The sequence below is a fragment of the Seriola lalandi genome, unplaced genomic scaffold (genome assembly GCF_002814215.2).
Source record: "Seriola lalandi dorsalis isolate HSWRI2012SDOR001 ecotype SW California unplaced genomic scaffold, Sedor1 jcf7180002054735, whole genome shotgun sequence".
Classification (NCBI taxonomy): domain Eukaryota; kingdom Metazoa; phylum Chordata; class Actinopteri; order Carangiformes; family Carangidae; genus Seriola; species Seriola lalandi.
Window position 1 is genome coordinate 1,635,709 of NW_019525288.1, and position 20,880 is coordinate 1,656,588.

At 39.2% G+C, this 20,880-nt stretch overlaps 5 protein-coding genes across 5 annotated transcripts; 2 read left to right on the forward strand and 3 right to left on the reverse strand.

Moving 5' to 3' along the window:
• The first annotated feature begins 1,122 nt into the window (after positions 1 to 1,122).
• LOC111668295 (C3a anaphylatoxin chemotactic receptor) lies at positions 1,123 to 4,855 on the forward strand. The gene is made up of 3 exons (XM_023424318.2): positions 1,123 to 1,219; positions 2,079 to 2,242; positions 2,686 to 4,855. Exons 2-3 carry the CDS (start codon positions 2,114 to 2,116, stop codon positions 3,628 to 3,630), a joined length of 1,074 nt encoding a protein of 357 aa, XP_023280086.1. The 5' UTR covers positions 1,123 to 1,219; positions 2,079 to 2,113; the 3' UTR covers positions 3,631 to 4,855.
• Positions 4,856 to 4,946: 91 nt separating this feature from the next.
• Positions 4,947 to 10,391, reverse strand: cenpq (centromere protein Q). The gene is made up of 8 exons (XM_023424390.2): positions 9,562 to 10,391; positions 9,397 to 9,463; positions 9,116 to 9,233; positions 8,174 to 8,242; positions 7,624 to 7,753; positions 6,903 to 7,022; positions 6,098 to 6,172; positions 4,947 to 5,696 (listed from the first exon to the last, which is right to left on the reverse strand). The coding sequence occupies exons 1-8, from the start codon at positions 9,664 to 9,666 to the stop codon at positions 5,538 to 5,540; spliced, it is 843 nt and encodes a 280-aa protein (XP_023280158.1). The 5' UTR covers positions 9,667 to 10,391; the 3' UTR covers positions 4,947 to 5,537.
• Positions 10,392 to 10,524: 133 nt separating this feature from the next.
• Positions 10,525 to 13,930, reverse strand: mrpl16 (mitochondrial ribosomal protein L16). The gene is made up of 5 exons (XM_023424391.2): positions 13,707 to 13,930; positions 12,968 to 13,039; positions 12,602 to 12,750; positions 11,805 to 12,098; positions 10,525 to 11,585 (listed from the first exon to the last, which is right to left on the reverse strand). The coding sequence occupies exons 1-5, from the start codon at positions 13,774 to 13,776 to the stop codon at positions 11,394 to 11,396; spliced, it is 777 nt and encodes a 258-aa protein (XP_023280159.1). The 5' UTR covers positions 13,777 to 13,930; the 3' UTR covers positions 10,525 to 11,393.
• A 1,394-nt stretch (positions 13,931 to 15,324) lies between these two features.
• On the forward strand, positions 15,325 to 18,499 carry LOC111668310 (tyrosinase-like). Its single transcript, XM_023424335.2, has 7 exons — positions 15,325 to 16,182; positions 16,261 to 16,471; positions 16,639 to 16,780; positions 17,409 to 17,629; positions 17,748 to 17,858; positions 17,943 to 17,992; positions 18,120 to 18,499. Exons 1-7 carry the CDS (start codon positions 15,403 to 15,405, stop codon positions 18,303 to 18,305), a joined length of 1,701 nt encoding a protein of 566 aa, XP_023280103.1. The 5' UTR covers positions 15,325 to 15,402; the 3' UTR covers positions 18,306 to 18,499.
• Positions 18,500 to 18,777: 278 nt separating this feature from the next.
• txnl4b (thioredoxin-like 4B) lies at positions 18,778 to 20,844 on the reverse strand. The gene is made up of 3 exons (XM_023424337.2): positions 20,648 to 20,844; positions 20,412 to 20,563; positions 18,778 to 19,709 (listed from the first exon to the last, which is right to left on the reverse strand). The coding sequence occupies exons 1-3, from the start codon at positions 20,777 to 20,779 to the stop codon at positions 19,544 to 19,546; spliced, it is 450 nt and encodes a 149-aa protein (XP_023280105.1). The 5' UTR covers positions 20,780 to 20,844; the 3' UTR covers positions 18,778 to 19,543.
• Between the last annotated feature and the right edge of the window lie 36 nt (positions 20,845 to 20,880).

Below are 20,880 nucleotides of genomic sequence, written 5' to 3' on the forward strand. Positions count from 1 at the left end.
TAACTATAACTCCTGTGGGTTCATGTTCTATATTTTGAGATAGGGGAGGCTTGTGGCTACTTTTTAATGTATTATGTGTGTGTTGGAATTCTCGAAAAACTGGAATTTAGTTTTTTTTTTTTTATTTAGTTAATTTTGTCCAGTATTCAAAGCCAGTTTCTCAGTCTTAATAGTGCTATCTGCTAGTCTTTATAGATTCCTGCAGACTTAGGATGGAGCAGACAGAAAAGATAAAAAATTATCATATCAAAAAATAAATAAATAAATAAAGCAAATATGGGCCCAATTCCAGTCCGGCCCCTACACACTCCCCCTCCCCACTCTGTTTGTGTGCTCCGCCACATATAAATGTTGTTCCAAACTAATGACCCTTAAGTGGGAGTGGGTTATAAAGTCCTCCAACACTGATTCTGCATCAATGCAGACTTACAACCCACACTCCCAGAGGAGAACAGCATCACTTTAGGTTCAGGATGGATAAAATGTCAAAAACCTATAAAATCTGAATCATAAATTACCTCAAACAGACATTTGACTGTTTGACTGACAAAATTAGAAGTTACATTGTAATGTGGAATGAACATGTCGCTGTGTACCTGATAAAACAGGATGTGTTTTGTTTGTTTTTTTTACTTTGACAACTATGGAAAAAACAAGGATCTAATCAGATTAAGATGGCAAATGAAAAAAATGCTCTACAAAAAAGAAATGGGACCAAAGACGGAGTGAATTTATAATTTTCCTTTCACAAGCTCACTATGCCATGAATGTGATAAGTGCCATCTCACTGTCCACAAACATAAATCTTTGTCAATAATGTGTATAAGTATATCTTTAGATAATTATTGATTTAATTACAACATCCTGTCTGAAATATATAATTAAAAATCCTTTCAATGCTTTCCAGCTTTGAACTTTTTCCCATTGTGAGAAATGTTATGTCAATTTAATGCATAACTTTGTTTAATTACACAGAGCAGTTGATAAAATTGGTTTGCACAGAGGGAAATGTTTTTTATTGGCTGAAAAAATGATTGCAACTAAGAGTTCCTGATGTGTGTAGATATGTTCATAGGAAAGAGTGTTGCAATCATACAGAGGACAGAGAGAGAGAGAGAGAGAGAGAGAGAGAGAGAGAGAGCTCTTAAACAGCCAGTAGACACACCTTTTTTCTTTATCTCCTGCTCTGCTTCTCCTACACACAAGGCAAATAAAGGAGGTAAGAAGCAATTTTTTTAAATTAACAAGGCATGGATTCTTTAAAGCCTGTTTCCTAAACTTCTTGGCAGAAGTTTGAAGTTTATGAACTTTTAATCATAGAACCACAACTGTTATCAGTGACCTCGGCACAGGTTAGCGCTGCTACCGTGTGGAGATCAAAGGAGGAGTGTTTGCATGCATGCTGTTCTCATTCCAGCTACTCACAAATAGGCCCAGTCTAGATGTGTATTCAGGCAGGGCCCTGGGGCAGCAGTGGCTGCAGGATAAAAATCCATTCTCAGATTCTTTTCTCTTTAACCATTACTGCTAATACAACACCTGACACAATTACTGTGTGTGTCAATGTATATTTTGACACTGTGGGGACTCAACTCCAATTTCAGTAGAAAAAGCTGGTCTTTCCATGGTTAACCATTAAATAGTATTAAGTTAGGGTTAGGGTTTGGGGGTAAGAATGTATGGTTAAGGTGTGTCTCCAGCAAAATAATATAAGTCAATGTTAATATGATGTGGATAACAACAATCGTGTCAAGAGATGCATCATGGCCACAGATTCCATTGCTACATTAAAACTTACTATTTTAGCTATTTTTAAGGTTGAGAAGGAGAACATTCTCAGGAATGAAACTAAACTGAGTAAGGAAGGAAGTATCTGTAGTCATATTGGTGTAGGATGTGGACATAACCATATCTGTGAAACTAACATGTGAAAACCATATTCATATGCAGTGATGCATGTTGCGCATTATCCTTGTAAATAGATAAACATTTTATATTTCTGAAGAAAATTCAAAAGAGAAATACAGCCATGTAATGCATGCATCTGTGATATCAAATCAATGTTTCCTGTCTTTCAGATCATCTCCAGTTTGACATCACCTCAATTGCTAATATGAATGCAACACAGTTTCCTGTTCGTGCAGTAAACCAGCTTCTAACTAGCCCCAACAACTTCAGCAGCTCTTGGCAAGCAGAGACAATCAGGGGAGTCCAAATTGCAGCTACCCTGATCATCTTCCTGGTGAGAAAATCCTCTATGGCTCCAGAGCCAGCCTGTGCCATCAATATTGTACACTGCTATTGCACAGAGGGCTGCAAACATTGAGGCTGTGTAATGATAACAATAATAGTTGAAATCATCTGTTGGTTATGGGGTTTTGGGGCCATAGGTGAGCATAGCCTACTATGTTGCTGTTAACATTCATTTAATGAATAGCTTTGGGTGCAGTGATTTCCTGGAGTCTGGCCAACAAATGAGGGCAAATAGGGTTTCCCTATGTTTAAAGTCTTTATGCTAAGCTAAGCAAACCGCCTCCTGGCTGTATTTTCATATTTATTTGACAGAGTGATCTTCTCATCTAACTCTGCAAGAAAGCAAATTAGCATATTCCCCAAAGTCAAACTATTGCTTTAAAATTCTGTCATTCGAATGTAATTACCAGCTGGTTCTCTTGGCTCCTCAAGGTGGGGATACCTCTGAATGGGCTGGTGGTTTGGGCACTTGGATTACGGAGTCATCGCCACCTGGTGCGCAGAGGCAGCAATGAAGAAACACGTGCTGCCAGCAGTTTCCGTATTTATGTCCTGAACCTGGCCCTGGCTGACCTGGTGTTGCTCCTGCGTACCCCTCTCATGTTGGGCTATATCGCTCACAATTACAGCTGGCCGTTCGGCCATGGCTTCTGCCACCTGATCATGTTCCTGAGAGGCCTGGGGTTGTATGCCTCAGCTTTCCTCCTTTGTGCTGTGGCCCTGGAGCGATGCCTGTGTCTGCTGAAGCCTCTGTGGGCTCGACTGCGACGGCCCTCCTGGGCTGTTCCTCTGGCCTGTGGCATCTTATGGCTGTTAGCCACCATCCTGTCTGTCCCTTACTTCCACAGCGCAGTACTGACAGAATATAACGGGACATACCAGTGCAGAGAGAGTGGGAAGTTTAACATGGGGTTGTTTCTCACAGAGACGATGGCAGGTTTCATCTTACCCCTGTTGGTGTTCCTGGGAAGTAATGTGGCTGTCTTACTCACCATTCAGCAAGCAGTGCCTCCAACACCCACCTCCTCCACACCTTCAACTGCCCGCAGGATGACCAGGATGTACCACGTGCTCTTTTTTACCATGCTCCTCTTCCTCACCTGCTGGGTGCCCTATTTTGTTTGTCGGTTCCTGCGCGCCTTGGCCGACGAACGACCTGATTGGACCAAGATGTATAAGGGAGCATTGACAGGCACATACATATCTCTGTACCTGGTGTACATCAAGAGTGCTCTTAATCCTGTGTTGTATGTGTTTGCTGCCCGAGGCTTAGGCCGTGCTATCAGAGCTTCAGTTGTCTCCACTATCGAACGACTTTTCAATGATGACTCCACAGAGTCCTTACGCAGGAAGTCACTTAAGAACTCACAGATGTAGCTGAGAGGTCAACAATGTTGTAGCAATAGCTTTTATATATCAAAAACATAAATGCTATTCATCTATGAAAGTGGAAGATGTCAAATATTACTTTTGGTTGGTTGATTGCTCCATTTGCACAAATTGCCCCCCCCCCCACCAAAAAAAGTGAGCTGGGTAAATAAACTAGAGAAACGTTTAAGGAGTCAAGTGACTGTAAAGTAAGTGCTGTAGGCCAGTAGTTTTCAAATTTCTCTGAAACAGCAGATAGAGAATAGGCGGAGCTCATCTCAACACGCAGATATGTAATCCTGTTGACTGACTTGCCTATAACTTAAAGTGATCAAAGTTGAATCATAGTTTGACTGCACCCACTTCTGCCATTTCACCATGTAACAAACCCTTTCTGACAGGAGATTCCCTCCAGCGGGGATCCTTGGCATGAAAGTTTAATTTAAAGGCTTGGATAGATTCTGGCAGAAACCATGTTTTCAACATTTCAGAGAAATACAGCTCAACTCCCATGATCTGTCAGGCAGATCATTAAGTGTGAAAACTATGGCACAACAGTGAAGTGCAGAAGGACAAAAACACATCTCACCAAACAGTGAAGGAGGCTGGGTTTCTCCACTGTCAGGGAAGAACAAGAAGATACATGGCCAGTAAAACTAGATGACTGAAGGCTGTAAAAATGCCACTTTGTTGCGACACGCTGAAGGCAGTGTCATAATTGGCATAAAAATTAATTCATGAATCATCTTGTCTACGGGACGTAGGAAACACCTTCTTGGTAAATAACAAACCAAAGTCCACACATTCTTAATGTCACAGTTTCCAGGCCCCAGAGTAACCATTGTCGTTTGTGCGTACCATCTCAGTATGGTCCAAGGAACTGATATTCTGTTAATTCATGCATGGGATTTCCATGTTAAAATAAGTCCTGTGTGGTGCTATTTGCACCTATTCATTAACCCACTGAATGTATGTGTGTAAGCTCTTAAAAGACTGAAGCTGAACATAATGAGCAGAAAGTAAATATGTTGCAGGATCATTATTATATTGTGACTGTACCGCATCCATAACTGGACATGATTTATGCAAAGATGGCTTCACCATTGTCTGTTGATATATAAGCACAACTATTCTTTCATTGTTATAGAGAGATAAAACTGTAATTAATGGTAGCACTTTACATTTATTTTCTGTGTACATTAAAACATGAATAAAAAAAGTCAAAATCTTTAAATCGTATCCATTCAATTAATTAATTTAATAAACAGTCTCAGCAGACGTGCTTATAGGTATGTGTTTTCTGAAGAGTTCTACAGCATGCAGAATTTCAATCATGAACAATCAGGCTTTATTTACAAGTATAGGATGTCTTTAATGAAATGTTTTGTTTTGGTGTTTGGGCTTAAATTATGACAGAAGTTGGAACTTTCTTTCCACCAAAAGAATGTATCCACAGTGTAACCATCAACTCAATTTTTAATGTTCACACTTAACTGAATGCTGTTAAAAAAAAAAAAAAAACAGAAGGCAGAAAACTAGAGAAGAAACAAGGAGCAACATTTTGCAGAGTGTGAATGCCAGTTTTCTGCATATTTTACTTTCTTACATGATTTTTCTTTGCTGGGTTCACACAAGTGCCATCTTTAGTACTATAATACTACTATTGGTCTCAGATATACATACACATAGTGGCTGCAATTTTCAGGCTGAATTTGTTTATTGCAAATGTCCCACAACCATAAAAAGTAGAACCAAGTCACCATGACCAAGAAATGTTTCGCCATACAGCAAAACTGCAATGAATGTGTGCACACTACTTAGAACTGTAAACTTCCCTTTTAAAAAAAAAAAGGAAAAAAAAAAAAAAAAGGAAGAGATTTGTCTAGAATCCGTCTGAACAAAGGTGCACCACTGACTCAAGTGAGGTTGGGGCTGAAAAGCAGATCTACGTGTTTGTGTGCATGTACAAGCAGCACCTGGGCATCATGGATAGCCTCTGAATTCTGCAAAATTTCTCCCAGTTTTCGGGCAGTAGTCTCAGAGTCACTGTCTGGTACAGTTTTTCTCATCCAAGTCTGAGGAAAAGAGAAAATATTTAGCCCTACTGTATGATTTTGTGTGTGTGCGTTTCTGGCAAATGTGTAGTAACAAAATGTTGTCTGAAACTAAAAGAAAAATAAAGATTTGACCTGTAGTTGAAAAGATCAACCCAGACATTATAATGTTCTCTCTGTGCCTTGCATAACACAGATGTCAATTTTTTTCATGCAACATTACAAAGAAGTTGCAACATGGAGAACATGTTCAGACTTTCCTGTTACATTGCAATGGAACAGCCAACTCAGACATTTTCAGATCTTATTCAGAAAAAAAAAAAAAACAATCTGAATGCGTTAAATAGTAAAATTGTGCAATAGGGGCAAGTCAAGCACATACTAGATATTGTGGAAGTGTTTTGTGCACCACTCACACTTACCTCTAATGTTGTTTCATCTTTGTGTGGAAGGTGAAGAGGAAGGTTGAGAACTGCTTGCTCAGTTATCTGTAAGTACTGTGTGAACAGAGACAGGAAGAAGATTCTGCATAAGTAGAATTTAATGTCTTTATCTCTTGATCTAATTGTTGAGGAAAACAAAATACTTGAGTGAAAATCTCTGCTTTGGTGTGGTTCAATACTCTTTTTTTAACTGAAGACTGACATTTCCTGTACCTTCTGCTCAGACTTATTTTCTCAAGAACAAGCTTATTATGACAGACTCCACAAAAAAGCCACATTTCACCATGTTGTTCGACCAAAAAGACATGTCCAGACTCACATATGTCAAACTGGTTGATATTTGTGTGGAGAAATGCAGTCTACCACTTCTGTTTCTGGGTCACCTCAATTCTGACGTCTGTGGTAATAAAATGGCCCATTTAATAAAGTAGAATCTCAAACACAGTTGACAGATTTTGACTTTGGTGCATTTTTATGACAGAATATTTCTCATCCAAACATATTCAAAGACATATAACTTTACACATACAGTCTGCATATTTGAGTGTAGAGAAACTGATTTGTGGAATAGGTACAGTAGACCAGGACAGTGATGGACTAATGGTAATCCAAACCAATCATTTGGTATTTTATCCTGTTAAACATTTGTGTTTCCTGCCTGAAAATGAAAATATGATGTTAAATAGCTTTTAACTAAACCAAAAAAAACTAAGTCTCTAGGGAACACACACATTTTGTGATGGGTACGTTTATATTTTTGTATGCGTGTGTGAGGGTTTTGCACCTCTTTAGCTTTCTCTTCCTCTTCCTCCACCTGGTCTCTCAGTGTGCTGCATGTGTGCTGTAAAGAGGTGGTCTGCTCCTCTGCACTCTCCAGAGCACGGACCACTGCCCTCAAGTCTCCCTGGAAACCCATACGAAACAACAAAATGAACAGATGCTACAGACACCACAGACGCCACTTCCTTTGGTATATTAGAGATAATAAATCCACTGACACACACATACTTTATGCTATTTTCATGGGACTTGTACTACAGAGTAGCTACAGAAGCAGATTAAATACATTTCAAAACACATGTAATTGCTTGTTGGATTACCTTGCTGTTTATTTTGTTTAGAGCTGCAGCTAAATTATTATTTTAAATGTTGAATGATCTGCTGATAGTGAATTTAATAATCAGTTCATCACTTACTCTTCAAAATACCACAACACTGTGAAAATGTCAACTGCAAGGTGACATTGGATTTCAAATTGCTTATTTTGTCCAACCAACAGGTATAAAGAATAAACCAACAAATGTTTGCTTTGCTTAAGAAATTATAAATGGATCATCAAAAATGTTGCTAATTAATTTAATATCACAACTAATTGTTTAAACATGTAATAATTTCAATACTAACCGCAAAGTAAAACTAATCCAACAGATTCAATTTTGAAATCATCACAGTTAAACAACAACAGTCTGGCTGTTCCTCCCTCCTCAGACTGCAGTGTTTCTCACCTTCAGTGTGTCCAGAGTCTTCTTTCCAACTACTGACTTCTTGGTCTCCTCCTGGTTGCGGTGAGATGAACGCGCCAAATTCTTCTGTTTCTGCACTGGAACTTTGAGCTGTGCACACTGAGCAAGGAACCTAAACATTTGGAAAATAAATGAGCAAAAGAGAAAAACAAAACAAAGTGCAACTGAGACAATCCTTGACTATCAAAGTTTTTTTTCTGTTCTTTACTTTGAAACAATGATATTTAAATCAATACTGGAAGGTCAGATTGAGGAGAAAGGTTGGGTGATCACTTGATTCATTTATCAATTTTCACTGGAATCGGAATAATATGATAATTCATCATGTCATCTTTTTACAAAATTATGTGATGATCAATGATCCAAAGCAAATTGCAACAAAAGAAGTGAATGAGATTTGTTTTACATCTGATTAGAGTTGTGTTCAATGTAATTCGTATCAGTTGAACACAGTTGGATTATTAAGTATACAACCATTGGAAAGAAAGTTCATGCCATTTATTTACATCTTCATTTCTGACTTTGTGCTCACCTGTTTTTCATTATGTTCAGATGTTCCTGGCTCTCTTTCTTCTCTGTCCGCCTCAAAGCAAGAGTTGCTCTGTTAACACAAGAAAAAAAAAAGTTCTTACAAAGTTGATTTTGGCTATTGTTTACTGGCTGTACCTGAAGTGCCTTCAAGGTTGGTCAGGGGGAACAATGTATACCAACCTTAAATGTACAGATACAGTTGTATGCAAAAGTTTGGCCACCGCCAGGCAAATCACAGATTTTGCTAATTTTTTTAACAAAAAGAAGTGAAAACAACCTCTGCAGCAAACAGACATTAAAAAGCTTTTCTTTAAATGCTAATGCGATGTTACTGGGGGGGGGGGGGGGGGGGGTAATTATTGCATGCACTAAGGTTTGGGCACCCTAATAAGTTACTACTTAGTAACCCCCCCACCCCCTCCCTTTGAGAGCTATCACAATTTCTAAGGAATTTTGTGACCAGCTAAGAGTCTTTCTGTTCTTTCTCCTGCTCTTCCTGCTGATCACTTAAAGTTCTGAGATATTTTTTGGCTGGCTTACTCAAAACAGCACATTTTAGATCTTCCCACAAATTTTCAATGATAATGAAGTCAGGGGACTGTGAGGGATGTTCCAAAAATCTTCATCTTAGTGGGTTTTGAGGTCTACTTTGTATTACTAAGCCAGCCACATTACAGTTTCAGTTTCTTGGCCCACTACTTATTTTTTAAGTTTGTAAAGTAAAAACTACCACTGCATAATCATTTTAAGAATGGATCATTTTTTATGTCAGTTTGCTGCAGGGGTTGTTTTCACTTCAAAAACCATCAAAATAAACTTTTGTATATTGTATAACATTGTATGTCAGAACATACAGTACATGCCAAAAATAAGAAAAATTATAATATTAAAAGTGAAAACAAAAGCCTTACGTATAATAAAAGTGTTAAGCTGTGAAACTCACAGTACTGACAGGTCCATTATGTTCTCCAGAGCAGTGACGGAGGACCGCGGTATCAGCACCCAGTTGTCCTGCCCTTTGGCTTTCTTGGTTTTCTTTGGTGCTGAAGAAGAGCCCTCGGCTATTCGGGACACAGGCAGCAGCAACACAAGAAAAACAGTGCGTGAACACGGAGCGGTTTGTTTGGTTAGTGGACAGTGTGCTCCACCATTATCCCTGCATGATCTCATATTTTTTTACATTTTGAAGAAGTAGGACACCGTGCAGAAAGAGGCTGCTCTAACCTTTCCTCTTCTGTACTGGTTTTGGGTCGGTACTCTTGCCGCTGTTGTTGACGCTGAGCTCCAGGTCCTGAAGTAAAAAAAAAAATGTTATTATGCGTTTAGAGTAGGTTAACCACAAACTGACAGGACAACGCAGACATAGAGTCAACATTTACATCATCTTACCTCGTGCACTGTTTCTTGTTGTTTCGTCGTCTCGTCGGTTTTTTTCTTCTTTTTTAAGTTTGGTGTTTTTGATGCCGCTCGGTTAGAACCTCGTGTGGGTTTCATACCTGTTAGCTAGTTAACGATAATTTAAGCGTAATGAAAAAGGTAATGTAGCGTCTGGCTACGCTGACGTAAATAAACCACACTAGTAAAGCAACAACAAACTGGTGCTTTCGCTACCTATGGTTATGTAATGATGTCATACACATCTACACGTAGAGTCGCAAACTAAACAGATAGCTAACATTTGTCGGCTGCCGAGCTACTTTTTCGCGCTGCTGTTTTCGAACAGTTCAGCCCACAACACGCATGCTTGAAATTTGGGAAGCAAAATTCCCGGAGTTAAGCTTGTCAGGCAGCCGCTCCTCCCCATGTTCCTAAACTCAAGTTACCAGTGCTAAAAAATTGATATGGAGGCTTGATAGTCTACACTGAAATTAGAAGTAGTTGCGGCAACGTATCGGCAAACACACTTCCCTCCCTAGAACAGATTTATAAACGCAACACTAGGTCGCAAACGCTACCTGTGAGAATAGGAACAGGGCACAAAACACGCACCAATGTAGCTTGAAGCCATTTTAGGAAATGGTAACGTTTCAGACACTCGGCATAATATAACAATGACGTAAAACTTTTGAACACAATATGTGTATATATTTTGTAGATGCACAAAGTGATCACATATATCAGAGGTCCATGCATGAAGTAAAAAATCTTCTGCAGTTGTTCACGTTGAAACCGCTAAATCAAAGAACCTCTAATCGGTACTGTCTCTGGTTAAATTGACTGCTGCAGCCAGCACGCATGTTCAAAGCCTTACTTTGACTACGAGCTGTCTCTGTTTCCGGCTCTCGACTTCCTTGTTCAATTTTCATTGAACAAGTTGAATAATGGAACAAACTGAGACTGAAACTGGTGCGCTGAATTGAATTGCACGTCTTCATTCAATGGGACAATAACAAACGTAAAGCGTTAACAGCATCAGCTAGTGAACAACGAGCTCACACACGTCAATAGATATTTGCACAAGTAGGACAATTAAATTAGGCAATACCCCCTAAACTGGCATTTTTCATTAAACAACGTGAACTGCAGAAGAATTATACGTCCAGATTCATGCAGATGTGCTGTCAAAACCCAATAGGAAATGTAGAGTAGTTGTTCAATGTTACACATTAGAAAATGTTCAAAATCTACAAACTAACAAAAAAAATGTTCATGTTTATTTCAACCCCATCTCTGAATAAGAAGTGTAATGATCTGCAGCAAATGACAGGGTGCTGTATGTAGTGGTATGACCACCGCCTCTAGCGACAGCCATGGAAAACCATCATTCCTTCAGAGCTGTGACTGGTTGTGACTGTGGTTGGCAGCCTCTTCTAAACACATTTATAGCTGTTACATTTTTTCTTATTACATACATACCTTTTATTTATTTATTTCGTTTTTTGATCAGTAAATCTGTAGTAAATACTGTACAATTAACTATTTTGTTTTTCATTTGTTGTTAATTCTTTCACATCTATCTTTTTTGCTGTTGATTAGACAGAAATACAATATTGTCACACAATATTTGAGTCACCATGTCAAACTGAAATACATAATCTAGTTTATTTTATTTTTTTAAACAGATAAAGAAAAGAAAGCTCCTTTAACAAAAGGTCAAATTCACAAATATGTTTCCATAAAAAAAAAAAAAAAAAAAAAATTCCCCACACATGGTCTCCAAAATGTTGGTTGCCTCTTCAACGGTGTAGTCTGGATAGTGTCACAGTATGACATTGTGTCTGTCAAACCCTTCCCGGGAGGTGAAATTTGCCTGTGAAGCGTCCATGGTTGTGCAGATCAAATGGACTGATTGCCTTCCTGATACCCAGCATGTTGCCCTGCGCTATCATCTTAAAGGTCCAGGGATTCTGGTTGTTCTGCTCCATATCAGCCTGTTTCTTTTGCAGGGCTGCTAGGCTCTCTCTGCTCATTACCTGAAATAAGTAAGTCGTAAAAAAAAGATTGTAACACATACAGTAGATACCAAGGGGTAGGGGGTGGGGGGGCATCTAGGCAAACTATTCATTGCACTGAATTGTAGTCATCGCTTTTAGACCTCAGTACTCAAACTACATTGAGTGAAACTCTTTCAGAATATATTACATTCATTAGAACAGCAACTGGAAAAGTTGTTATTGTATCTGTCATCTCACCTTGGCAGGGAAGGGTAGCTTCTTTGCCACTTCAGTCAAGATATGCTCAACCTCCCCCAGCTCCACCTTTCCTCCCACCTCCACGATGAAACGACCATAGCGGACAGGTGTCACATAGTGGTCGATGGCTCCCTTCCCCCCACCCATGCGCTGACCCAGGCCTTTACGTGTAATTGGCTTATACGGGGCATTGATGCGCCAGCGGGCAAATGTAGTCCGGGAATCCATCTTGCGGTTGACGGTCAGACGCATCATTTCTATGTGACCCCAATGGAGGTAGCCTCCTCCCATGGCCTGAGTGTCAGAGAGTGAGACAGAGAAAAAGGAAAACATCATGCTCTGATTAACCACTTCGTATTTTTCACCTGGCATGAGTATAGAGTTAGAATGTGTGTGTGGGAAAAGGCTAATTGGAAAAATAATGTTGTTGATAATTCCCCTAAGACATAAATGGTCATAAATGCTATTGTTTTTGACACAAGAGTGGATAATATTTTAAGTCAAATTATATATTTGACTCACTACACTTCTCATGTAGAGTGAGTCATCTTCTACTTTGCATAAATGTAAAACTAAAGCAAGAGGTTTCGGTATAATTCTGTCCTGGAAAAAAGAAATGTCAAAGCACTTTATACTTGTATCCTGTTTAGACTGTGACATATGTAACAGTTGGTATTATGAGTCTGGTAATACACAGTTACTGAAGGTTTCGTATTAAAGATAAGTTTTTAAAAATACTGCAGGTAATTTAATCTTCTTAGACTTTAACAGTGTTTACACAAAATAAATGCACTCACCACAATAGCATACTGTCCTGTAGTGAAGGCATTTGCTGCCTTAGCTTGGCCTTGGATATCGCGCAGCTTCTTCATTTCTTTCCTAGCCCTTTTAAGGTTAGGAACCTTGTTCATAAACTTCAGTTTGGGTTTCTCTGGCAGCACCACATCTTCAGAAAATTAAAAAAATCAAGACAAGGATGAAGAATCATGAAAACCACATTAAGATACAGTTTCAAGCAAACATGTCTCCTTGCTGTGCGTTCTTTACCAGAACTGTATACATGTATACATATAACAATGTTATGCAAATAAGACATAAACAATTTTTTTTAAAATTGATTTAAAACATCACAACAAATAAATGATAAGATGATGAATGATTACCACTGTAGTCTGGAGGGATTTCATACGTTTTAAACCCAGCAGCTAGGACTTTCAAATGGTTGTACAAAGGACCTGTGGAATAAACAGCAGTGGACACATGTTGACATGTTTGGCAAAAAAAAAAAAAGATGATGATTCTAACTTTTGCTTGTGCTTGTTTGAGGCTGTTGTTCCTATGCCTTTAAATATAAAATGGTTAATTGGTGGTCAGCTTTGTCAACAAGTAAAGTCAATTGCTCCTTGCTATTTTCAGTCTCTCTGTGCACTTGTCCTGCTATCACCTTGTTATCACCAGTATGTCACCCTGTACCTGTTTTAAACCACAGTTCTTGCATGTCTTCTATTGGGGCCTTACAATTATTGTATCAGTGATTCATGATTTTACTTTAATTATGAGTTGATTGCTCTGTGTATTATTTGCTACTGTGTTGCATTTGACAACTTAGCCATCCTGTACAGTAGACTACATATTATCTATCTATTACACTTCCCTTATACTATCGTTCTGCATGTTTACATTACACTTAAGTCACTGTTTTAATTGTATGTTGTTTTTCAGGGTGACTATGTTACATCTGTCCAGAGATGAAGAAGTCAAAACATCCTTTCAGCTAACTCTGAGATTAACACCAGTGGGTTTTTTTCCAATGTGCACTGTACCTGTTAAATAAACCAATAAATAAATATATACATCATATACAATAAAGACTTATAAAATTCACTATAACGTTAACGTTACCTTGTCGGTGACCGGGGGCTTTACAGATACCGGTCAATCCGCCGACAGCAGCCTTGACGAATGAAAACATCTTGCTAACCTTGAAATGGGGCACTATAAATACCAAACCGACACTTAGTGTGTTTGATATAGGAGCATTTTAGGTGGTTAACTAATGAAATTGTTGTGGACACCACGCTCTGTACAAGGTCGCTGCCATTGCTGTAGATTTGACTTCCTCCAGTGTTCCGCCAGAAGAAGAGACACTTCCTGTACGAGTGTTTTTCACAATAAAAATGGTTCCGCTCACAGATGTCACTGGGGCCAAAAATTCACTATTTATGATGTGTGCAAGACACAATGGGAGTTTCCATATAATTTATTTTTAAGGTATAAAGTGTTGTTCCCATTTTCTTTTATTATTCGTAATGTAAAAGGTAAAACGTATCTGCTGTAAACAAAAGGTTTAATTTGTACTGAAGTATAATTTCTCATGGAGGGCTCCTTTTATCATTCTTCCCAAGCTGCAATATAGTGTTTTCTGCCCATATTCTATTCAACGGCAGCAAGTCATTTTGTCTGTGTGAGTGCTTCTTCTACTCCATATTTTTGTCCAGCTGGAAGAGGCTGAAGTTTTCTGTCCATGTACATTAAGTTCTTCTTGGCTATGTAAGAAATATAAAGACCTCACCTGATGTGTTGTTGTTAGATGCTCCAATGTTACTGTCCAGATCAGTAATAACATAGCATATCCAGTAGGCTATTTGTCGTTCATAAAGACAACAATATCCACGAAGGCAATTACAGTTTATTAAAATTAAAGCACATGGGAACGGGGCTAACCTTGAAGTGGGACAGGACTTTAGCTCTTATGATCCTGTAGAATGAATTTGGAAATACTTTTTAAAAATCTTTAGAAATGTGTTTAATCCGCTCATAGTTTTCTTCTTGTATTTTATTTGCACATTGCTATCAGCTGTTTTCCCACCTCTCAAATAACAGATGTAGCCAGTATTTAACAGAAATGTGGTTTTATTTGCCAAAATGTTTGCTGATTCAACAAGCAGGCCTTCTAAACAACTGATAATATGTTTTTTTTTGCCAACAATCAAATTTCCCAAAAAACCATACACATCAGCATTACTGCTCTCTGCATCATGTCATTCTAGGACATGTGTTGACGGGCCTCCTCCGGTGACAGATGGATACAACACGTGATACAAACAGCACATGAATGAAAAAGGACTATGCCATGAGTGATCTGTGGCTGGTCCATCCAAAGTTCTGTTTTCCCTCTCCTCTTTCTTATCTCTCTCTTTTTGTCTCACACACAGGACACTGACCAAACCAGATGAACTTTTGGGTCTTATGTTGACACAGCTGATAAGACAGAGCTGTCTACTTTTACTTCTATTTAAAAATTAACCATGAATAAAAAACATACAGTATAGAGGAGTGTGGTGAGCCTCTTTGCCTGGTCCAGTGATGTAACACACAGACTTATGTAAGAGACAGTGCTGTTTAATTGAACAGCTGTCTTCACAGAAATGCCTACGTGCCACTTGTTCAAATATTGCAGCACGACAACATATAAGAGTCATATGACATTTGCCCCTTTAAAGGAAGCTGCCAGTAACAAGCTGGTGAGTTTGCTGTATCCTGCTGGGGTTTAATGGGGGACTCAGTAGTGCAGTGATCTTTCTCCATCTCCTCCACCATGTGGTTATCATTTCAAGGGTTTTGCCTGGTCCTCTTGTTATGTCTGATGAGCCTCAGAGATGTCGAGGCTCAGTTTCCACGTGCCTGTACAACACCAGAGGTTCTGCAGACCCGGATGTGTTGCCCCCTCTGGAATGGGTCCCCTTGTGGGTTTAGCTCAGGGCGAGGAGTCTGTGCACCACATCCTGCAAGGGACCTCCCAAAGCCAGTGGACTACAGGGTGAACTGGCCTCGTGTTTTCTATGATTCAGTATGTACATGCTGGGGAAACTATGATGGATTTGACTGTGGTCAGTGCCTCCCGGGTTGGAGGGGACCTCAGTGTCTGCAACGGTATCACGTGGAGAGGAAAGAAATAACAGATCTGACAGATTCTGAGAGGGAGACCTTCCTCTCAAACCTGCACCAGGCAAAACAGAGCCCCAGCAGCCGCTACATGATCCTTACAAGCAATGACACAACAGTGGATGGGAACTACGCATTTCACAACACAAGTGTCTATGATTTGTATGTGTGGATGCACTACTACTCAGCTAAGAGTTACGCTGGTTCTGAAAGTAATGCTGCACACAGGGGCCCTGCTTTCCTCTTCTGGCACAGAATGTTCCTACTCTTCATTGAGAGGGAGATCAGGGAGCTCACAGGGAACCAAGATTTCTACATCCCATACTGGGACTGGACCAGAACCAACCACTGCAACATCTGCACCAACAAGTACTTTGGGGGAGTTGGCCAAGATGGCCGTATTGACAGTGCTTCCCTTTTCCGCAAGTGGAAGGTTAGATATCAATCTCATTCTTTTCCAAATGCCCGTGCTTTCTCTTCTCATCAACTCATCTTTCTTTTTGCCCCACAGACCATATGTCCATTTCAGGAAAGTCTTGGTATAATCTGCATCCACACTGACGCCTCTGCTCCTGCATATCTGATCCGTAACCCTGGAAAGGATCCAATCTACAACACACTGCCAACCACTGGTGATGTTGAAGACACAATGGCAACACCACTTTTTGACACACCTCCATTTGACAAAACATCTAGGAACAGCTTCAGGAACAAGCTAGAAGGTAAATTGCCTAATATTCAAATTATAGTTTTACTTCAAATGTCTGCCACCAGAATTTCAACTATTTGACAAGAAAGAATTCTCCAACATAAAGCGATAAAATAGTAAGGTGTAAACAAAATAGGCAAAAAAAAAACCCTAGTTTAATGTGTTATTCTGTCCTCCGAGGTTTTGAGATGCCTGATGATTCACGACACCTGAATGCCTCTATGCACAACCTGGTCCACAGATACCTGAATGGCACTATGTCTCTGGTCCCTACTGCAGCCAATGACCCCATATTCATGCTACACCACAGCTTCATTGACAAGTAGGTCATGTAGTTTTAATTCATAATAAAAGATTTTTTGAAGTCTATTTGTATATAATACTAGCATGCCCATATGTACATTGAAAGGGTTATTGGCTGCTGTGATTGTTTTTTCCTCCCATACTGACCTCAAAGAGTCCTCTTCACAAAGCGGTTTAAATGTAAGTGATGTGGGATAAAATCCATAGTCCTTGCTTAGTGTTAAAATGTATTTTAAAGTTAATCTGAAGCTAATAAGAGACTTCTGCAGTTTGTGGTAGACAAAAAAAGTCTTCCAAAGCTACTTTCTGAAGTAGGAATTTGGCACTAATATGGCTGTAACTTCTGAAGATACCCATTTAGCCTGTCTAACTCAGACTGCTGAAGCCTCACAATAGCTTCGATCAAATTTTGAAACGCATTTTTACACAGAATGGGGGCTGTGGACTTTTCCCCTATTAAGACAAATTTTAAGAAAATGTGAATCTGTCCTTCAATCTTAGAAAACAAACATACATTTTTAGGTGACCAACTTGGTGCTGTGCTCAAAATCAAGTCAACAACTAATTTAAGTTAACATAATAACAAAAACAATGATTTATTAAAAAGATTTTTATAGTATTCTCTGTGCTGTATAAATGGATGTCAGGCTTCTCGAGAGGTGGTTGCAGGACCACGGTGAGGCGACCTACCCTGACAGTGACCAGGTCCCTCCAGCCCAGAGAGCGCAGGCCTACATGGCCCCCTTCCTCCCACTGCGTACCAACAACTATTACTGGGGCAGGGACACCAACAGCCTGGGTTACAGCTACAGGGAACACAGCCTCCCTCGCTCTGGAGCCGGTCACAACGTAACAAGACATGCTGAAGGTAGAGATGATTGTAAAACTAATGTAAGAACAAGTAGGAGCTAAATGTATTTTCTACTTTCTTTCGTATACACCTGTCTGATGGTGGTGCACATGAGAAATTTGCTTTTCATTGTCAGAGTTTTTAAAGGAACCTTCTGCTGGTGGAGTCCAGTGGCAGTGGCCTGTTCTGGGTGTCTTTAGTGTTGTATTGCTCTGTGTAAGTGTTGGGGCTGCTATTAAATGCAAAGGTGAGAATTATTAACCTAAGATTATCATAAATACATTTATTATGGAGAGGTATTTGTTTGTCTCATCACATCACATCTATTTAGGCAAAAGACAGCAAACGCAGGACGCACCGACAGAGGAGAAAGAGTCAGAGGTGAGCCATCACTTTTTAACGATAGACAGATTTAGATTATTTGCAGATGTGATGTGAAAAGTAAGGAAACTAGAAAACTAAATACACAAATAACCTCTGTCTCCCGTGTCTTTGTCTTTTAATGCAGTTTGACTACAGGTCCAACTCTCTGTATGCAGTCTGGGCTAAGGAGAGGAATGGCACCATTGACAAATCATCATCAACCCATGTTGCATCTTGTGGGGCTCATCCACACGATGCAGCACCCAGGTCTTTATCAGAGGGGAGAGGAGACGGTGTGGACTCAGCTGTGAATGTGGAAATAGACCTTTAGATTTAAAAGGGTGGAGAGTGAACTGGCTGCAGAGCACAGGTGAATCTAAGCCTGAAGAGTGTATAGGCCACCAAACAGTGATAGCCATATTATAACAGCATAATAATGATATAAGGTTGTAACTAAGACTTAATTCACTATTAGTTCATCGATTGATTTTTTTAGTGATTATTTAGTCAATAGTTCAAATATTTCAGCCAGTTTTCAGTTTATTACATACACCTGGCTGAAACTAATGCAGTATAATACAACAGTCCTGCAATACATCCAACCTTCATGAAAGTCATGTTCCATTTGTGTTCAAACTGTTTGGAGTGGTGCTGATTCACCTGCATGATCATTCAATTGGTTTCAGTGAAAAACATATTTCGACATGCTCATATGATGAAGACATGGCCCACTCCTCTCTACATAGAAAATCATCAGTTTACATTACATCCAAACAAAAGATTAAAAAGTATAAACAATGGTGCATGGTAAAATATAAAAGTTTATTATAACACCAGAGTATGTACAGTGGATAAATTAATTGTATTTTTTCTGCTGATATACAGCTGTTTCCATGGGAAATATCAAAATGCCACTGGACATTTTCACAAGAAAAAAATAAAGTTAGAATAAAGCTGCAGATACTAATTCATCAGAACTCACACCCTGTCTGTCAAACATGAACTAATGAGAAAACAAAAAATGTCCTGATGTGAATAAATTTGACTACGGTAATTTAGCAAAGCCTATTAGATTGTGTGTGCATTTGTTATATGTTTGTCGTGTTTCCTTCCTCATAAAACACAAATTTTTCTTAAAACTTTGAACCCTGCATTGTTTACATACATGTTTAGTAGCCTGCAGTTTTCTACTTCACTGTCTCACAGCACCTTCACATTACTGTGATTTGACTTGTAACCTTTTGCTCAATGGAACAGAGTGAAACCACTGGCTGGAACGTGTATCGTGTCAAAGTACGTGCGCCCCTGTGTGTCTCGTGTGGTCAAAAACTCCACAAACTCACAACAGGACCAAAAATAAAAGGAAATGTAATGTGTGCCCTCTATTGGAAAATTCATATGTTCAATAATGCTCCTAATTTGAGGAACTTTAGCTTAAAACTTATTCAGACGGTTGTTTAGTGTCTGAAAGTCAAAGCTCTTTTTTGTGAGTTAACCAACAGGCAGTGGTAGATGCCACTCAGAAAGAAATCATTATGATCATGAGGCCACACAGTGGACACGTTTAGTCTAAATTCCATGGTAGAGGAGATCATATTTGGGAATATTCTGAGGATCTATGGGACTCTGGACAATCATCTTCCCCCGCATGGCTCCTCTGTATATGACCTCAATCAGATCCATGAAATCTTGCTTCGTCTTAAAACTGCCGACAAATTTAGTGTGATCAGGGGAGCTGAAAGAGAAAATAGTAAAACAATTATCAACCAATTACAGATTGTACATGTATGTGTTGAGCCTTAATGTTTAATGACCAGATTGGGAGCAGGATGGTTTAAGAGTGACATTAAAGTAGATCTGAAATGATTAGTTGATTAACAGATTAGTCAATTGACAGAAAAATAATCAAACTATTTTGATAACCGCTTAATCATTTCAATCGTTGGACCAAACAAGTCATTTGAAGATATCACATTCGGCTCTGCAGAGATGTGACTAATTTTTTCACTCATTATTTTTTGATGGTTCGTAGACTGGACTATGAACTGATAATTGATAACGAAAATAATTGTTAGTTGCAACCTTAAAATATTTGCTGCTTTTGTTAAACTACATAGTTCATGAACTGTTGACCATCGCTTTAAAGATGTCAGTTTGGTCTCAGTTTGGGAAATTGTGATGGACATTTTATACCACTATTAAGCTAACTGCATCTGAATATTTGGGGGGTTTGGACCTTTAGCTGAACAACACAAGAAGTCTGACGATACCATCAAGTTCCAGGAAACTGTGATGGTCATTTTATTGACCAAACAATTAACAGACTGATTGAGACAATAAGAATAAGCAAAACCGATGATGAAAACCTTCAGTAGTTTCAGCTCTATTTAGATCCAGAGTGTGGTTTGTATAATTACCAGACACTTGGTTCGCTCACCCATAATCCACTTTCATGTGCTGCCCGTTGAAAAAGAAAACAGTGGAGGGGATGTAACTGATGTCAAAGTATCTTGTGTAGATGGGGGCTTTATCCACATCAACGATGTAGATCGATGCCATGTTACTGAGGTCGTGGGCAGTTTTGGACAACTAGGAGAAAACAGAAATCAGCAAAAGCAAAACACACCGCCAGTGAGAATCCGTTTGGCTATTTACGTTAATAGTCTTTCTTACAATCTCATCGAGCTGGAGGCAAACTGAGTCTTCGTCTCTCCCAAACCTCAAAACTACGACTTTTTCTGCCACGCCTTTGATAACTTCATCTATGTCTTTTTTGCAAGTTAATTTGGGCAGAAACAAACTCATTTTCAAGGCTAACAAAATTAGCTCCTCTTATTTTGTTACTACAGGAAATGCAGGAAATGACGTCGTTCCTTGCTGTACAACACTGTAAAATTCCACCTGGA